Source organism: Rhinolophus sinicus, chromosome 8, assembly GCF_057876585.1.
Source record: "Rhinolophus sinicus isolate RSI-liver-muscle chromosome 8, RSI-T2T, whole genome shotgun sequence".
NCBI classification, from domain to species: Eukaryota; Metazoa; Chordata; class Mammalia; order Chiroptera; family Rhinolophidae; genus Rhinolophus; species Rhinolophus sinicus.
This window is the reverse complement of record NC_142508.1, coordinates 35,450,797-35,469,353: the sequence shown is the minus strand read 5'-3', so window position 1 is coordinate 35,469,353 and position 18,557 is coordinate 35,450,797. Positions and strand designations below refer to the sequence as shown.

At 41.6% G+C, this 18,557-nt stretch overlaps 1 protein-coding gene across 8 annotated transcripts in view; it reads right to left on the bottom strand.

The window, feature by feature from the left end:
- The window catches only part of LOC148757490 (KRAB domain-containing protein 5-like), a 30,956-nt gene extending 27,030 nt beyond the window's left edge, over positions 1-3,926 (bottom strand). For 4 of the 8 annotated variants that reach the window (XM_074315927.2, XM_088800525.1, XM_074315932.2 and 1 more), the window contains exon 1: positions 591-3,925. In XM_074315927.2, coding sequence (XP_074172028.2) covers positions 591-605 — 15 coding nt within the window. In that variant the 5' untranslated portion in view covers positions 606-3,925. Of the gene's footprint in view, positions 1-590 lie in introns of all 8 variants that reach the window. The other 4 variants (XM_074315920.2, XM_074315925.2, XM_074315929.2 and 1 more) reach the window with 3 other exon arrangements.
- Between the last annotated feature and the right edge of the window lie 14,631 nt (positions 3,927-18,557).

The window sequence follows — 18,557 nt, the reverse complement described above, 5'->3', positions numbered from 1 at the left end:
TTAGTTTTATGGAAATTTCAATGCAGATATAGCTCCCCAGTTCTGAGACTCTAATAGTGCATTTAAACAGTAAGTCTTTTGGGGAGGCCGGATGGCTCAATTGGTTAGAGCGGCAACTTTTAACAACAAGGTTGCGTTTACAATTCCTACATGTGGGCTATGCCCCCACCCCACCCCCCCGCAACTAGAAAATAGCGACTGGACTTGGAGCTGAGCTGCGCCCTCCACAACTAGCCTGGAGGACAACGACTTGACTTGGAGCTGATGGGTCCTGGAAAAAACACCCTGTTAAACAATAAACACCCAATACACCCAAACACCCAATAAAACAAACAAAAACCCACTAAGTCTTTCTTATCAACCTAGTGAGTAAGTGTCTCTTCCAATTACTCTTTTTCTTCAGAATTTTCCAGGCTACTCTGAGCACTGAGGCATCCTGGGTCGTCCTGCATATTCTTACCGTCGTTCTACAGCCCTGAAGCTATAGTCACAGGACACACATCTACTGCTCCTTTTCAGGACAGGGAGCATCTGACCCAGCCAAATAGAGAAAAGCGGACATAGCCTGTGACCCAGGACGGAACACTTACCTGACAAGCAGCCATTTCGTCCTTGTCCTCCTGCTCTAGGTTGTTTCCTCAGGAAACTTCTGGGGAGGAATCACTCCTGCATCTTGAGAATGTGCCTTTATAGGCGTGGGCACAGGCCCTTCTGCTTCCTCCCAACTGACAGGCAGAAGGACCTTGAAATGCTGAAAATGCTGCCCTCTCCTGTCCTGTGTCCCAGGACAGTCAGGGACAAGGAGCTCCTAAGTGAAGACAGAACTGTGAGTTTTTTCTTTCCGGTCTTCACCTGCTCTCTCCTCAAAAAGTCACTCACAAATTCCTACAGCAATGAGAATGTGGGCTGCTCTCCTGCCCCCACAAACCCAACGCAGTATCCACTATTTCCCCTTGACCAAGTCTGCTCTCAACTCTCAGAACTGTGTCCAGGAGCCCCAGCTAATCCCTGTCCTCATCTGAGCATCATCTGGACCACCTCACTACAACGACGCTCTACCCAGACCATGTGTCCAACTCCCAGGGGGAGGGTGCAGGTCACATCACTCCTTGAAATTCCCACAGACCTAGGAGGAACCCAGATGGGAACTTTCAGCATCAATGATTATAGTATGCAGGTCCCTGGGGGATCAGGGCCCACTCTAAGCAGTTATGGTTCTGCAGGTCTGCAAGGCGCCCAGGAAATGGCATCTCTAAGTCTCCCTGGGGGAGCTGACTTGCTACCCACACCTGTTTCCTGTCACACTGGGCTATAGATCTCAAACACCTCACACCTGAGAGCTCTGGAGTGGGTGAGGGGTTGGGGCGGGAACTTCTAGAAGGGCCAGCCCCTCGGGTGGATTTTCTTTCCTTTTTCCAGGAAATCACAGGGAATCAGCTAACAGCTATAAAATGATGAACATGCATTTGGTGCTGAAACTTGTAAAAAAAAAAAGGTTAGCTATGAAAACACGCTGAGCAAATTATTAATACTTCACTGTGAATGGGTGGGCTCCATGGGAGTTTTAGGTCCATCCGGTCCATCCGTCCACATTTTCAGAGAATGGAAAAAGGGACTTGAGGGGACAGCTACTTGGTAGCTCCCAGCTCACTAATTTAACAAATCATCTAAACAGAAGACAAAAGCTCCTGAATATCAGACTAACACACCAAACTAGGTTCTCACCGCAGACCTCCTCACCAAATGCACATTGAAGTGACTTAGTATTATTAATAAGTACCAATGGATGTTTCAACATAATAAAGAGTAGAAAGAATGCAGGGCTTCTCACCTAAACCAGTCACAATATTATTAGAAGGGAAATCTATTCTACATGTTTTTTACTGTAATGACTTCTAGGGTCAAAATTTTTAAAAAAACTAATTTTACCTCATATTTAGTATAAGAGCTGCTAATGAGATGTCACCAAAGCTTATTCCAGCAGTTAATGGCTATTTAGAACAAACCAGAAATTCAGCAGACTAAGATTTAACTCAATGTGCTTTTAAAAAAACACACAAAAAACAATGAATCAAGTGTAAGAGAGCTAAAAAGAAAAAAGTAAATGCCTTGTCAAATAAAAAAGGATGCAATGCTTTCAATATTCCTTGAAAAGCATCATGTGGTGACAGACTCAGTCTTTTCTTGTCCCAGGTCACGTCCCTCATGCCATCCCAGCAAATGAGAAGGGACCCATGACTGACTGACACAGGTCTCTCCTCTCTGGCTGCATGAAGGTTGCACAACGAAGCCATCTGGTGATGAAATTAATTATTAAATGCACAAGGCTTTAGAAACTGGAATTTTGTAATTCTCATTCTCATCTGTGACTGAAAATACAGCACAAGTAAAGTTAAATAGATTATAAAGCCACAAACCAATATATCACGACTTGACCACCCACATCCCACCAACTCACAACTCATGCAGGTGGGGGCTCCCCTTCTTCCTCTGCTACTATATATTCCTGTCTATGGTTTGTGTCCCTCTCCATAGGATTCTCTCCACTTCTGTCCTGTCCTGTCCCCTCTCCCCTTCCCTGATTTCTCCCTTTTTCTCTATCCCCTTCCTTGCACCTGTTCCTTGAAACTCTTGAAACCCGGTTCACCTTCAGTTGCTCTTTCTGCCTAATCTGTTTGATTGTTCCCCATCTCCATGTATTTCTGCCTTTCTTCCTGTCCATGTGCCCCTCCTCTTCCCCTGTGACACTGTCTGTCCTGTTACATCCCTGTGTCGGGACTCACTGACACACCCAACTTAGCTCAGGGAGGCTTCTTGCTGTGCTGTCAACCCCCAACCCCTTTCAGTTCCTGCACTCGGCTCCCCTAACTCTTCTCCTAACCCCTCTCTCCTCTAAAGTGCCTTGTCCTTTGTTGCCCCCACTTCTGCTAACCAGGGGCCCCTCTCCCTTTAGGTTCCCCTTCATCTCTCTGGAGCTCCCCCTTCCCTCCGTATTTCTCCATTTTCTTTCTCCTCTGGCTACTTCTCCGAGTCACTCGTTCTGTCTTACCGTCGCGTTACAAGTCCCTCCCACATCCTGTTTTGCCTCCTCTTTACCGACCCGCACCGATCGTTCTGCCCTCTCACCTGTCTGTTCCTCTCTCATCTGTCTCCTTCTCGTGACCCCCTCACACCCTCGTTCTGCCGCTTTCCTGGCCGTCCCTTCAGTCCCCGCTCACACAAAGCCCCTCCCCGGGTGAGGGGGTGACCTGGTGACACCCCGCGGTGTTCCCTCCCAAATCCCACCCCCCTGAACAGTGTGCTCTACCTGGGATTCGGGGCCTCTTATTAAACTGGGGCGAGGGGGGTTGCAGGCGGCGGAGGGTCTGCAGAACCCCAGCCCCGGGGGGAGGCGGGGCTCCAGGGGCCGCGTGGCGGGGCTGGGGGAGGGGCGCCAACGGCCGGACTCCATCTCCCGAGTCCATCTCCCAGGACTTCACGCCGCGCGTGGGGGCTGCCCGGTGGAGGGTTTTAAGCAGGAAAACGCGGCAGGAGAGGTCTAAGGGCCCGAAGGCGGAGAGACCAGAGGGAGGACGGCCTCAGTTTACCCGGAAACCCCCGCGGAGCCTCCACCCGGCAGCGAAAAGGTCTGGTATCGGGTCGTCTCCCCAGGACGCGGGACTCACCGCTGTGGGGGGCGCTGGTGCGGGGACTTCAACGTCCGTAGTGACCGCCAGGCGTCACGTGTGCGGGACCGTGGACTGAGACGCCCAGGTTTAAACCAGAAAGACCGAAAGTCACGGCGCCAACCCGACCTTCTCTCTGCCTTAATCGCTTCCGGGTCTGCAACCAACTCCGCGGGGACGCGACGTGAAAACCTGGGCGGCAGGCGGGACCTGTGAGAAGCCCTAAGGTTTCGGGCGGGGCGGGAATTGTGGCCTGTAATGGGCGGGGCCCGCGGGAGGGAGGGACGGGACCGGGGGACGCGGTGGGGCCAGAGCGGGGGCGTGGCGGGGCTTTCCTACGCTTCGCTCTCATTGGTTATAGACTATAGTTGTTCGTTAGCTTTGTAGTTTGGATACAAATATCTTTCCCACCCACATTATATTTTTAAGATTTCTTAGATGTATATTTACTGATGTTAGTAATGCTTGACTCTTGGTTTTCATTATATTTTAAGATCTCCCCGGTTTGAATTTCTGATGATTAGTGAAATTTATCTAATTTCATTATATTTGTAAAGTTTTTTCTCTAATATGTATACCTGTGAGATTTGGTTATCATTGAAGAATGGATCAAAACTTTCCCATCTTTATTGTAAATGTTGAGCTTGATACTAGCAAGGATTCTTTCCAGTTCTGCAAACTGAAACCTTTTGGATAGATTTCTTAACTGATTATACTTTGTGCATCCTCAGTTATAATCTCTATGGCTTACCCTGATGTATTTAAACTTTGATCCAATCCTTTTATCAAATCATTCCATGCGTTTGTCTCTTGAACATGTTTTTAAAGGCACAATCTTGGCGATCTTTTGAAAGTAGATTATGGAGATTATACAGTATCGTGGAATATTGAACCAACCAGCCAAATTGGCATGAAAGAGATTTCATCTGGGACTCACATGTTCTCAAGCAAATAAATGCATGGCTGGTGGAACATTTCATCAAATTCAGAATAGTTGAGGCAAAGCCAATAATAGGTGAAAGTCGAGAATTCGTTTTGTTCTTGGGGAGTTTTGTTGCTTGTAAAATTTACAGGGAGGAAAAAGAAAATATTCAAAAAGAAAGAAAGAATTTCCTCAATCAATGCAAAAATGTCACATGTCGCCCTGTGATATCATTATAAAACACATGCAAATTATGATTATTAGAGATGTCAAAATTATTGAAGACCTCAAAAATTTGAAAAAAGAACTAGTTTGACCTTATGAATTGAAATCTGGGTTACGAAAACAGAGACCATACATTTTTAAGCACACATGTGTCGCGTCCAGCGCAACACGGGCAGTGAGGGTGTGAGAAGGGGCAGCTTGGGTTAAGTTTTTAAGAAAGAAACGAACAGAGACTTAATGTAGTTAAATCTCTCCGAAGGCCAGGGGTCTCTCAGTCTCAGAGGACTGGAGCCCAGAATAAGGCTGACTGGAGGTTTTTATTGATAGTTACACAAATATAAGAAAGTAGCATTGTTTCTTACACGGTCTGTGAGACTCATACATCATAGCAGAAAAATGTTTATTCCAATCACCCTTTGTCTGTAAAGAGCCGAAGCGCAAGGTCCCATGATGTCTTACCTAAGGTATGTACCCTCTCAGGGTCAAGTCTCTCATATGGTAACAGTTCCGTTGAGGTAAGTGGAGAGGACTGATCTTTGTTGTCCTCATGACTTCTCTCACAAACAGGTGCCAGGGAAAAGGCAGAGCCGGCAACAGCTTTTCCCAGGCAGGGGGAAGGAGAGGCAAGGCCCCTTCCCATATTTTTCTAAGGCAGCTCATTGGGGGTCCCCACTTGGTTCCGCCTAGCTTAGGTTGTATCTCCCGTGAGATATCTTACCTGTCTTTGGCTGCAAACCATCTTTTGGGGACCAGACAGAGAGACATAAGGTGTAAACGCAAGGATGGAACAAAGACCCAGAAAGGCACAGTCTCACAGACTCTTCTTTCCTTAAGGAAAGACACAGGGGGACAGTTGGCTAGGCTGTTGTGTGACTGCACACATGAAACACATAATATTTACCACTATCGAGTTTTTAAAAATCTGGATGTAGGTAAGGAGAGACTTTACAGGAAACATCATTACTCTAGACAGAATATTCTGAGTACAAGATCTACACTCACAGGTCAGGCAGAAGAGGGCTTTTCTATTCTAGGGAGGGATCAACAAGTCTAGCAAGAATATACAAAATAAAATATAAACAAACCCAAAGATATGGAGAACAAGCCGAGGGTCACTGAATGTGAGGGGCTAGAGGTGAGAATAAGAAAATAAAATTTTTTTAAAAATGTATTATAAAAAAAGGAGAAATGAAAACTTGAAATGCAGTAGCATGATTGTTGGTGGGGGGTGGGGGTAAAACATTCTAGGTCCTCACCATGGTTGGAAGTTAAAATTACTGAACTATAAACAGTCTCAGGGAAATATATACTGAAGTGATATTTTAAATTTTTTAAAGGTAATAACAAAGAAAATATCTAAACAACAACAGGAAAATTAGGATAGAAAGGGACACAAAATAAATCTTAAAAAAAAGATAAACCATATATGCACTATTCAAAATAGAGTACTTATATTAACATCAAAGGAGAATAGAGAACAAATACTATGACCAGGGATGATGAACTCTATTTCACAATCAGGAAGGGATAAACTCATCACCAGGACATGACAACCATGATCCATGCACTGAGCAGCAGAACTTCCAAAGCCCTGACAACCTTGACAAGGCTGTAGTGAGAAAAAATGCAATCCACACATGTTCAGAGATTCCCATACTCCCTCTCTCAATAATACATAAAACAATTAGAAAGAAAATTAGTACATAGAAGACTCTAACAATTAAATTGTTAATAAATCAATTTATTGACATTTATAGAACTAGGAGATAACAAAATATATAAATTTGACTCTGCCCTTGGTTGCTGGCACAGAGCTCCTAAAACTCTTAAGATTTCCTAAGTCATCAGAGCACTGGGAGCATCTTTTGTTCTATTGAGGTGACTCTGGTGGGCTCCTAGATGGGGACTGGTCACCAGAAAAACCACGCCATGATTAGAAGGGTGGGATTTTCAGCTGCACCCCCACACTCCAGAGAGGAAGAGGGGCTGGAAATGGAGTTACATATTGATCATGCCTACATGAGGCAGCTGCTATAAAATCCCATTAGTTGAGGGTTCAGAGACTTCCAGGCAGTGAACACATCCACACCAAGAGGATGATGCACTCCAATTCCATGGGGACAGAAGCTCCCGTGCTCAGGACCCTCCCAGACCTGACCCTATGTGTCTCTTCATCTGACTGTCCATTTGTATTATCACATCCTTTAATAAACTAGAGATCTGTGAAAAGACCTAGCAAATTAACTGAACCCAAGGAGGGGGTTGTAGAAACCTCCAATCTATAGCCAGTTGGTCAGAAGTACACTTAAACTGGAGCTCCAACTGGCATCTGTGCTGGAGGCAATAGGAACAACCGATGGAATGAATCCCTTAACTTGTGAGACCTGATGCTATCTCCAGACCAGACCAATAGTGACAGAATTGCATTAAAATTTAGGACACCCAGCTGGTGTACCATAGAATTGCTTCGTGTAGGGTAAAACCTCCACATATTTGCTGACCAAAAGTGTCTCAAGTGAAGACTTCTGGGTGATTATGGCAGTGCTGTGACAGTACAGGGGACACAGAAGAAGGAAACACTCAGTAGGGAAGAACTGGATTTTATCTGACACAGGAAGTGGAAAACTGAAATCTTCCTTCATAAGAACACTGCACTGACCAAGAGAATTATACACAATCTTTAAAAATGCACATAGTAGGGTTGGCCAGATGGCTCAGTTGGTTAGAGCATGAGCTGTTAACAACAAGGTTGCTGGATCAATTCCCGCATGGGATGGTGGGCTGTGCCCCCTGCAACTAAGATTGAAAACAGCGACTGAGCTGCATCCTCTACAACTAGATTGAAGGACAACTTGACTTGGAGCTGATGAGCCCTGGAAAAACACACTGCTCCCAATATTCTCAAATAAAAAACTTTTTTAAAAATGCACATAGTACTATAACAAGACAAAGCAAATTCTTAGTCCTATAAAATGCAATCTGAATTAATAAGAACAGAACATATCAACATTTATAATTTGTCACTAACACAGAAATTATAAATAGCACCATTCGAAAAGAGATGGCAGGGCCAGCCAGTAGCTCAGGTGGTTAGAGCTCCATGCTCCTAACTCCGAAGACTGCTAGTTCGATTCCCACATGGGCCACTGGGCTCTTAACCACAAGGTTGCCAGTTCAATTCCTCGAGTCCCGCAAGGGATGGTGGGCAGCGCCCCCTGCAACTAAAATTGAACACGGCTCCTTGAGCTGAGCTGCCGCTGAGCTCCCGGATGGTTCAGTTGGTTGGAGCACGTCCTCTCAGACACAAGGTTCCCGGTTCGACTTCCGCAAGGGTTGGTGGGCTGTGCCCCCTGCAACTAGCAACGGCAACTGGACCTGGAGCAGAGCTGCGCCCTCCACAACTAAGACTGAAACGACAACAACTTGACTGAAAAAAAAAAGTCCTGGAAGCACACACTGTTCCCCAATAAGGCCCTGTTCCCCTTCCCCAATTAAAAAAAAAAAAAAATCTAAAAAAAAAAGATGGCAATTGAACCAAACACCCATAAGCTAAGTGTTCTTTTATTTATTTTGTTTGTTTGCTTTGGTTTTCTGTACATCATTGTGAACTTCCTGCCTGTAAAGGGACGTGAGTTGAAAACAGCTCATCAGGTCCTGAGGCTGTCAAGTGAAGGCAGCAGGTGAACATGGGCAAGGTGCGTGAGGTCCTTTATGGACATTTGATAAACAAGGTGAAAATGTAACTGACACCATAAGGCCACTGAGGGCTGTTAGACAATGAAAGACAATATGTTCCTCGATGAATTAAAAATAAATGGATATTATAAAGGAAACTGAAAAGATAAAACAAAATGAATGAGCATAATAATATAGGAAGAGATTTCTTGAAATCAAGATTTCAATTGCTGAAGATAATGCTCTCCCATCTGTAATCTCAGCGTTGGGAGGATAGGGGCGTACAGAAAAAAGAAAATGTCATTGAAAGAATACCAGTCAGCTTTCTGGAAGTTTAGCTGTGGTAGCACATACCCCTGAATTCTCTTTGGCTTACAACAACAAACCTTTCTTTCTTCCTCATATTATATCTCTCATCATCCACACTTGCATGGCCCCATAATTCAATTCTGGGAAATTTAAGTTCATCCAGGACAGAAGCAGAAAATGATGGAGTTAAAAGTAAACAAAAATGCCTAAAGCGTCCCTTTAAAATTGAATTATGCCCTCTCTACTCACACCAAATTGACCAAGGAAGTCACGAAAACTCACAGTCAAGCTTGCCATGATGTTGGTACGAAGTACAATCATCCCAAAGGAGGAAGGGTGGCCTGGGTGAAGTAGTGAAGGTTACTATCAAAGGGCAGAGATGTACAATATCACAGGAGAATGATAATTGGGAATAATGCTACAACATATGGCAGTGCAGCTTCCATCAGAAATAATTTGTTCCTCATTTGCCCCCAAAAGCATACATTTACATGTGTCCCAAAAAAATGTTTAAAAGTCCTACCTACATATGACTTCAATCACAAATGTCTTATAAGACTGTCATGAGATTCATCTGATTCAGAGCCCTGAGTGGAGTCCTCATCACATAATATGTTACAGTGGAACACAGAAATAACACCTCAATAAATCCTCCCCAAAGGAGTTGGGGCCCTAGTCCATGGGGATGGGAATGAAGAAGGATCCTTTCTTGAGTCCAGTTATCCCTTGAATGGATAGCCAGTCTTTCTGTTTCTTTTCCCCGATGTCACATAGTCACATGTAATACAGGATTAGAAATGATGCATTCATTCCTGGTGAAACAAGCATCTTTCCCCAGCTACATCCTTCTCATTAACACCTATAGTTCCAAAGATTATTGTGAGTCTATTAGCTCAAATTTTTTATAGGACAAGTTTGTAGAACTCTCAACAGGACAACAGGACATTAAATAATTACACTTTTGGTATTACGGCACAGAAATGGCGGCATGAAGAGTGCTTCTTGAAATCTCTCCTGGAAGTTACAACAAATTGAACAGCTATAATTCAACAAAGGATTCCCTGCGTGACACACAGGCACATCAAGGGACCCACAAATCTCATCACCTAAAGGTTGGCAAGTTGGGCGAGAGAGGAAGGTGGGAAGGGGCAAGTGCAGAAATGCGGTCCATAGGGCTACAGGACTCAGACTGGAGCTCGCTAGAGTCCAGAGCTTACTACAGTCGTGGGAGAGGAAAGAATTCAGGCTGCAGGTGCACCCGCTGTGGTCCACAGTCCTGTCTGAGGGATCAGCACATGAGAGAGTTGAACCCAGCGTTTGTGGCAGAGACCTTGGGTGAGAACTGTGATGTAAGCCCTGACTTTCAGACAGAAAACAGAAGAGAAAGACATGGAGCCTAGCCGCTACTCCCCCCACCCCACCCTCCCAGTGTTAGAAGTGGGCTCCAGAAGAAACAGTAGCAGTGTCAAATTAAAGGACAGAATATTTACAGCCCTGAGAACTGAAGCCGCACAGCCACAGACTCACAGCACAACTAATTCTGGTGAAAGGGAAGGAATTGTAAGGGCCAATAGACATATGAAAAAGTGCTCAACATCACTAATCATCAGAGAAATACAAACAAAAACCACAGTACGATATCACCTCACACCTATTAGAATGGCTATCATCAACAAGACAAATAATATCAAGTGTTGGAGAGGCTGTGGATAAAAAGGAACCCTCATACGCTGTTGGTGGGAATGTAAATAGGTACAGCCACTATGCAAAACAATATGGAGGTTCCTCAAAAAATTATGAATAGAATTACCATATGATCCAGCAATCCCTCCCCTGGGTATCTACCCAAAAAACCTGAAAACATTTATCCATAAAGATATATGTACTCCGATATTCATTGCAGCTTTATTTACAGTGGCCAACACATGGAAATAAAAAAAACTGTCATTCGATAGATGATTGGATAAAGAAAATGTGGTATATATACACAATGGAATACTACTCTACCATAAGAAAAGATGAAATAGTACCATTTGCGACAACATGGATGGATATTGAGATTACTATGCTAAGGAAAATAAGTCGGAAAAAGTTGAGAACCATATGACTTCACTGATATGTGGGATATAAAACTGAAGGCAACATGGGAACAAGACAAACAAATAAAGAAACAAAAACTCATAGGCGCAAACAACAGTTTAGTGGTTACCAGAGGACAAGCGGGAATGGGGGATGGGGGATAGTAGAAGACAGTAAAAAAGGTGGTCAAATACATGGTGATGGAAGGAGAACTGAGTCTGGGTGGTGAACACATATGCAATATATAGATGATGTATTATAGAATTGTACTCTCGAAACCTATGTAGCTTTGTTGACCATTATCACACTAATAAAATTTTTTTTAAAGATTCTTTTTTATCGGGGAAGGGGAACAGGACTTTATTGGGGAACAGTGTGTACTTCCAGGACTTTTTTCCAAGTCAAGTTGTTGTCCTTTCAGTCTTAGTTGTGGAGGGTGCAGCTCAGCTCCAGGTCCAGTTGCCGTTGCTAGTTGCAGGGGGCGCAGCCCACCATCTCTTGCGGGACTCGAGGAATTGAACTGGCAACCTTGTAGTTGAGAGCCTGCGCTCCAACCAACTGAGCCATCCGGGAGCTCAGCAGCAGCTCAGCTCAAGGTGCCATGTTCAATCTTAGTTGCAGGGGGCGGAGTCCACCATCCCTTGCAGGACTCGAGGAGTTGAACTGGCATCCTTGAGGTTGAGAGCCCACTGGCCCATGTGGGAATCGAACTGGCAGCCTTCGGAGTTAGGAGCACAGAGCTCCAACCGCCTGAGCCACCGGGCCAGCCCCTCACCCTAATAAATTTTAATTTAAATAAAAAGTTACATGTTGTGATACTAAATAGATCCACTTTCCATTAGCTCCACCCTCCACTTTTTGAGAGGCATGCCTATCTCTTTAGATTTATTCCAGGGTCTTCATGCTTCTCAGGTTTTCCTAGAAGAGCCACACTTGTAGTTTCTGTTCACTAAACCATTTTGTCCAAAGGGAGCAATTTCACAGGAGCTATCTTACCAACCGGCACATTACTTCAAAGGGCACTGGGATCAAATATATGGTGATGGAAGGAGAACTGACTCTGGGTGGTGAACACACAATGGGATTTATAGATGATGTAATACAGAATTGTACACCTGAAATCTATGTAATTTTACTAACAATTGTCACCCCAATAAATTTTTTAAAAATAAATAAATAAATAAAAAAGGGCATTGGGGTCCTGTCCTTCATTTAAACTGCTGGACAGTTAACCATGCTTAGTATTTGGAATGCTGAAAAGGCTGTGTAAAAATGTTAGACTACCTGAACTTTTCACCAACAATTCATGGCTCTTGTATCACAACAATGCACCTGCTCACACGGCACTGTCTGTGAGGGAGTTTTTAGCCAGTAAACAAATAACTGTATTGGAACCCTCCCTACTCACCTGATCTGGCCCCCAATGACTTCTTTCTTTACCTGAAGATAAAGGATATATTGAAAGGAAGTCATTTTGATGACATTCAGGACATCAAGGGTAATGTGACGACAGTTCTGATAGCCATTCCAGAAAAAGACTTCCAAAATTGCTTTGAAGTGTCTGCTAGGTGCTGGCATTAGTGCATAGCTTCCCAAGGGGAGTACTTCGAAGGTGACTGTGGTGACATTCAGCAACGATATACATAGCACTTTTTCTAGGATGAGTTCGCAAACTTAATTGTCTGACCTCATTCATTTACACCTCTCACAAAGTGATAACCTTCCCAATCTACTACCCCTCTGACATCATATATATCTGTTACAATTCCATTGACTGCATTCCCTATGCTGTACTCCACATTCTGTGATATATATATATATATATATATATATATATATATATATATATATATATATATATAATTATAGTTGAGATTCCATACTATTCAACTTCAGCTTCAGCTTCAGGTGTATTGCCCAGTAGTTAGCGCAATACATAGACTACACAGTCTATGAAGTGGTCTCCCTAATAAGTCCAGTGCCCATCTGGCCCCCTACATAAACTTTGCAACATTATTGATTATATTCCCCATACTGTATTTCATATCTCCGTGACTACTAATTTGAACTTTCTAATCCCTTTACCTTCTCCCCTGTTCCCACATCGCTCCCATCTAACAACCAAGAGGTTTTTTCCCCCCTATATCTCTGAGTCTATTTCCATTTTGTTTGTTCATTTCTTCTGTTCTTTAGATTCCACGTATAAGTAAGATCACATGGTATTTGTCTTTCTATGTCTGACTTATTTCACTTAGCATAATATTCTCTAGATCCACCCATGTCATTGCAAATGGTAAGATTTCATTCTTCTTTAGGACCAAGTAATACTCAATTGTGTAACGTACCAGTTTCTTTATCCAATCGTCTATCAACAGGCATTTCAGCTGTTTCCATGTCTTGACTATTGTGAACAGCGCTGCAATAAACATAGGTGTGCGTATGTTCTTTCAAGTTAGTTTTGGATTTCTTTAGATATATACCCAGGAGTGGAATTGCTGGGTCATAAGGTCGTTCCATTTCCAGTTTTTTTGAGATACCTCCACACTGTTTTCCATAGTGGCTGCACCAATCTGCACCCACAGTGCACAAGGGTTCCCTTTTTTCCACATCCTCGCCAGCATTTGTTTGTTGATTCATTGATGATAGCCATTCTCACAGGAGTGATGTAGTATCTCATTGTGGTCTCTATTTGCATTTCTCTAAAGATTAGTGAAGTTGAGCATTTCTTCATATGTCTGTTGGCCATCTGTATGTCCTCTTTAGAATAAGGTCTATTCATATCCTCTGCCCATTTTTTAATTGGTTTGTTTGTTTTTATGGTGTTGAGTTGCATGAGATTTTTATAAATTTTGGATATTAGCCCCTCATCAGATGTATCATTGACAAATATATTCTCCCATTCTGTAGGATGTCTTTTTGTTTTATTGATGGTTTCCTTTGCTGTGAAAATCTTTTTAGTTTGATGTAGTCCCATATGTTTATTTTTTATTTTGCTTCTCATGCCCAAGGGGATATATTACTAAAGTTAATCTCTGAAAATTTACTTCCTGTATTTTCTTCTAGGAGTTTTATGGTTTCAAGTCTTACATTTAAGTCTTTAATCCATTTTTAGTTTATTCTCATATATGGCATAAGAGTGTGGTCCAGCTTCATATTTTTGCATATGTCTGTCCAGTTATCCCACCACCATTTATTAAATAGACTTTCTTTATACCAATGTAAATTCTTGCTTCCATTGTCATAGATTAAATGACCATATAGGCATGGATTTATTTCTGGGCTCTCTATTTTGTTCCATTGATCTATGTGCCTGTTTTTATCCAATACCACACTGTTTTGATTACTGTAGCCTTGTAGTATGATTTGATGCCAGGTAGAGTGATACCTCCCACTTTGTTCTTATTTCTCAAGATTGCCATGGGTATTCGGGGCCTTTAATTTTTCCATATACATTTTAGGATTATGTATTCTATTTCTGTGAAAAATGTCATTGATAATTTGATAAGGATTGCATTGAATCTATAATATTGCCTTAGGTAGTACGGACACTCTAACTATATTAATTCTTCCTATCCATGAGCTTGGTGTATGTTTCCATTTATTTATATTTTCTTTAATTTCTCTCTTCAATGTCTTATAATTTTCTGAGTACAGGTCTTTTACTTCCTGGGTTTAATTTATTCCTGAGCATTTTATTGCTTTTGAAGCAATTGTAAATGGGATTGTTTTCTTGATTTCTCCTTCTGATAGTTTGTTATTGGTGTATACAAATGCAACTGATTTCTGAATATTAATTTTATATACTGCTACTTTACTAAATTCATTTATCAGTTCTAACAGTTTTTTGATGGAGTCTTTGGGGTTCACTACATATAGTACCATGTCATCTGCATATAATGACAATTTTCTTCCTCCTTTCATATTTGGATGCCTTTTATTTCTATTTCTTGTCTGACTGCTGTGGCTAGAACTTTGAAAAGTATGATGAATAAAAGTGGTGAAAGTGGGCAACCTTGTCTTATTCCTGATCTTAAAAGGGAATGGTTTTAGCTTTTCCCCATTGAGTATGATGTTAGCTGTAGGTTTATCATATATGGCCTTTATTATGTTGAGATATGATGCCTCTATTCCCACTTTGCTAAGAGTTTTTTTTTATCATAAATTGTTGCTGGATTTTGTCCAATTCTTTTTCTGCATCTATTGATATGACCATATGATTTTTATTTTTCATTTTGTTAATGTGTATCACGTTAATTGATTTGTGGATATTGAACCAACCTTGTACACCAGGAATGAAACCCATTTTATTGTGGTGTATGATCTTTTTAATGTATTGCTGAATTCGGTTTGTTAATATTTTGTTGAGGATTTTTGTATCTACGCGCATTAGGGATATTGGCCTACAGTTTAATTTTTTTGCAATGTCTTTGTTTTCGGGATCAGGGTGATAGTGGCCTCATAAAATGAGCTTGGGAACCTTCCCTCCCTCTGGATTTTTTGAAATAGTTTGAGGAGAATAAGTGACAATTCCTTTTTTTCTATGTTTGGTAAAATTCACCTGTGAAGCTATCTCGTCCAGGGCTTTTGTTTGTTGGGAACATGTTGATTACTGATTCAGTTTCATTGTTAGCAATCAATCTGTTCAGATTTCCTGTTTCTTGTTGAGTCAGGCTTGGAAGATTGTATACTTCTAGAAACTTACCCATTTCTTCCAGATTGATTAATTTGTTGGCGTACAGTTGCTCGTAGTGTTTTCTTAAATTTTTTTGTGTTTCTGTGGTGTCTGTTGTCACTTCTCCTCTTTCATTTCTGATTTTATTAATTTGGTTCTCTCTCTCTCTCTCTCTCTCTCTCTCTCTCATGAGTTTGGCTAAAGATTTGTTAATTTTGTTTATCTTTATTAAAAACCAGTTCTTGGTTTCATTGATCTTTTGTATTTTTTTTTCTTTTTGGCCTCTACTTAATTTATTTCCACTCTGATGTTTATCATTTCCTTCCTTGTATTCCCTTTGGGCTTATTTTGCTGTTCTTTCTCCAGTTCCCTTAAGTGTAGAGATAAACTATTGATTTGAGATTATTTTTGTTTCTTTAGGTAGGCCTGCATCGCTATGAATTTTCCTCTAAGGACTGCTTTCACTGCATCTCATAGATTTTGTGTCATTATGTTTTCATTTTCTCAAGATATCTTGATTTGTTCCTTGATCTCATTGTTGACCCATTCATTATTTAGTATCAAGTTATTCAGCCTCCATGTGTTTGTGTGTTTTCTGGTTTTCTTCTTGTAATTATTTTCTAGTTTCATAGCACTGTGATCAGAGAAGATGCTTGATATGATTTCAATCTTCTTAAATTTACTGAGACTTGTTTTGTGGCCTAGCATCTGGCTTATCTTGGAAAATGTTCCATGTTCACTTGAGAAAAATGCATATTCTGACGCTTTGGGGTCAAATGCTCCAAAAATATCTATTAAATCCAACTGGTCTAATATGTCATTTCAGGCCACTGTTTCCATATTGATTTTCTGTCTGAAGGATCTGTCCATTGGTGTCAGTAGGTTGTGGAAGTCCCCTATTATGATAGTGATACTGTTGATCTCTGTCTTTATATTGGTCAATGTCTGTTTTATATATTTAGGTGCTCCTGTGTTGGGTGCATAGTTGTTTACTAGGGTTATGTCCTCTTTTTGGATCAATTCCTTTATTGTTATGTAGTGCCCTTCTTGGTCTTTTATTATAGTGTTTGTTTTAAAGTCTATTTTGTCCAATATATGTATTGCTACTCTAGTTTTTTCTCATTTCCATTTGTTTGAAATATCTTATTCCATCCCTTTACTTTCAGTCTGTGTGTGTCTTGTAATCTGAGGTGGGTCTCTTGTAAACAGTATATGAATGGGTCTTGTTTTCGTATGCACTCAGCTATCCTATGTCTTTTGATTGAATCATTTAATTTATTTACATTTAAAATGATTATTGATAGATACATAGTTATTGCCCCTTTATTATTTATATTTCTAGTCTTCATTAGTTCGTTTTCACCTTTCTTCTGCTTAAAGAAGCCCTTTTAACATTTCCTGCAAGACTGGCTTGGTGGTAATAAATTCCTTTAGCTTCCTCTTTTCTAGGGAGCTCTTTATCTCTCCTTCAATTTTAAATGATAGCCTTGCTGGGTAGCACAATCTTGGTCGTAGGCCTTTGTTTTTCATTACTTTGAATATTTCCTGCCACTCCCTTCTGGCCTGCAAAATTTCTGTAGAAAAGTCATCTGATAGTCTTATGGGAGCTCCCTTGTATGTAACCCTCTGTCTTTCTCTTGCTGCTTTTAGGATTCTCTCTTTGTCTTTAACCTTTGCCACTTTAACTATGAGGTGTCTTGGTGTGGACCTGTTTGGGGATATCTAGTTGGAACTCTCTGCATTTCCTGGGCTTGTATGTCATTTTCTTTCACCAAGTTAAGGAAGTTTTCAGTCATTATTTCTTCAAATATGTTCTGTATCCCTTGCTCCCTCTCTTCTCCTTCTGGTATTCCTATGATATGAATGTTGTCGCGCTTGATGTTGTCCCACAGGACCCTTAAACTATTTTCATTGTTTTTTATTCATTTTCATTTTATTTTCTGAATGGGTGAATTCTACTACTTTGTCTTCTAGATCACTGATTTGATCCTCTGTTTCATCTAATCTGCTGGTGATTCTTTCTAGTGTGTCCTTCACTTCAGTTATTGTAGTCTTTATTTCTGACTGTTCATTTTTCATGGTTTCTGTATCCTTCTTTATGCTTGCTATTTCTTTGTTGAAATTGTCACTAAGTTCTGTAAGCATTCTTATTAGTAGTATTTTAAACTCTGTATCTGATAGATTGACTGCCTCCATTTCATTTAGTTCCATCTTTTGAGGTTTCTTTTGTTCTTTTATTTGGGATGTGTTTGTTTCCTCATTCTGGCTATTGCTCTGCGTTTGTTTCCATGTATTAGGTAGATCATCTATGTCTCTGAGTCTTTGCTGGGTGACCTTATGTAGTATGTGTCCTTTGTAGTCAAATTGCTCAGTCTCCCTAATCTCCTGTTCATATATTCCAGAGGTATCCCTTGATTTGTGTGTGTTCTCCTGTTGTAGTTGAGCCTTGATTGCTTCTGGCTTGTCAGTGGGTGGGAATGACGCCCAGGCTGAGTAGCTATGATGATTGGCTATGCCCACAGTGTGTGAGCTGTTGTGTGAGGACTGATCCTTCAGCAGAGGCTTTGGCCCTACAGGCTCTTGTGCCTGTTGAGAATTCCCTTTGTGCGTGCTGCTTGTAGGTCAAACAGGTAGTCCTCTGGTTTGTTCTGAAGGTGGCCTCTGGGTGTGTTGATTCTTGTGCCTCATGGGCGGGGCTCTTGTGCAGGGCAATTTCAGAACAAAACAAACCAACAACCACAACAAAGAAAACCAAATACACTCACACATAGAAACAACAAACACTCAACACAAACGAAAATATAAAAATAGAGAGAGAGAGCGAGAGAGAGAGAGAGAGAGAGAGAGAAATAAAAGAAACAAAGAGAAAGGAAAAAAGGAAGGAAAAAAAGAAAAATGCTCAGGTCTTGGCTTAACGTTCACCAGCTATCTCCAAGTTGTCCACAGCTGTAAAAAATCTCCTCTGGGTCTTGTGGAGGTGGGGTTGGTCACCAGGCACCCAGAGTGCCCC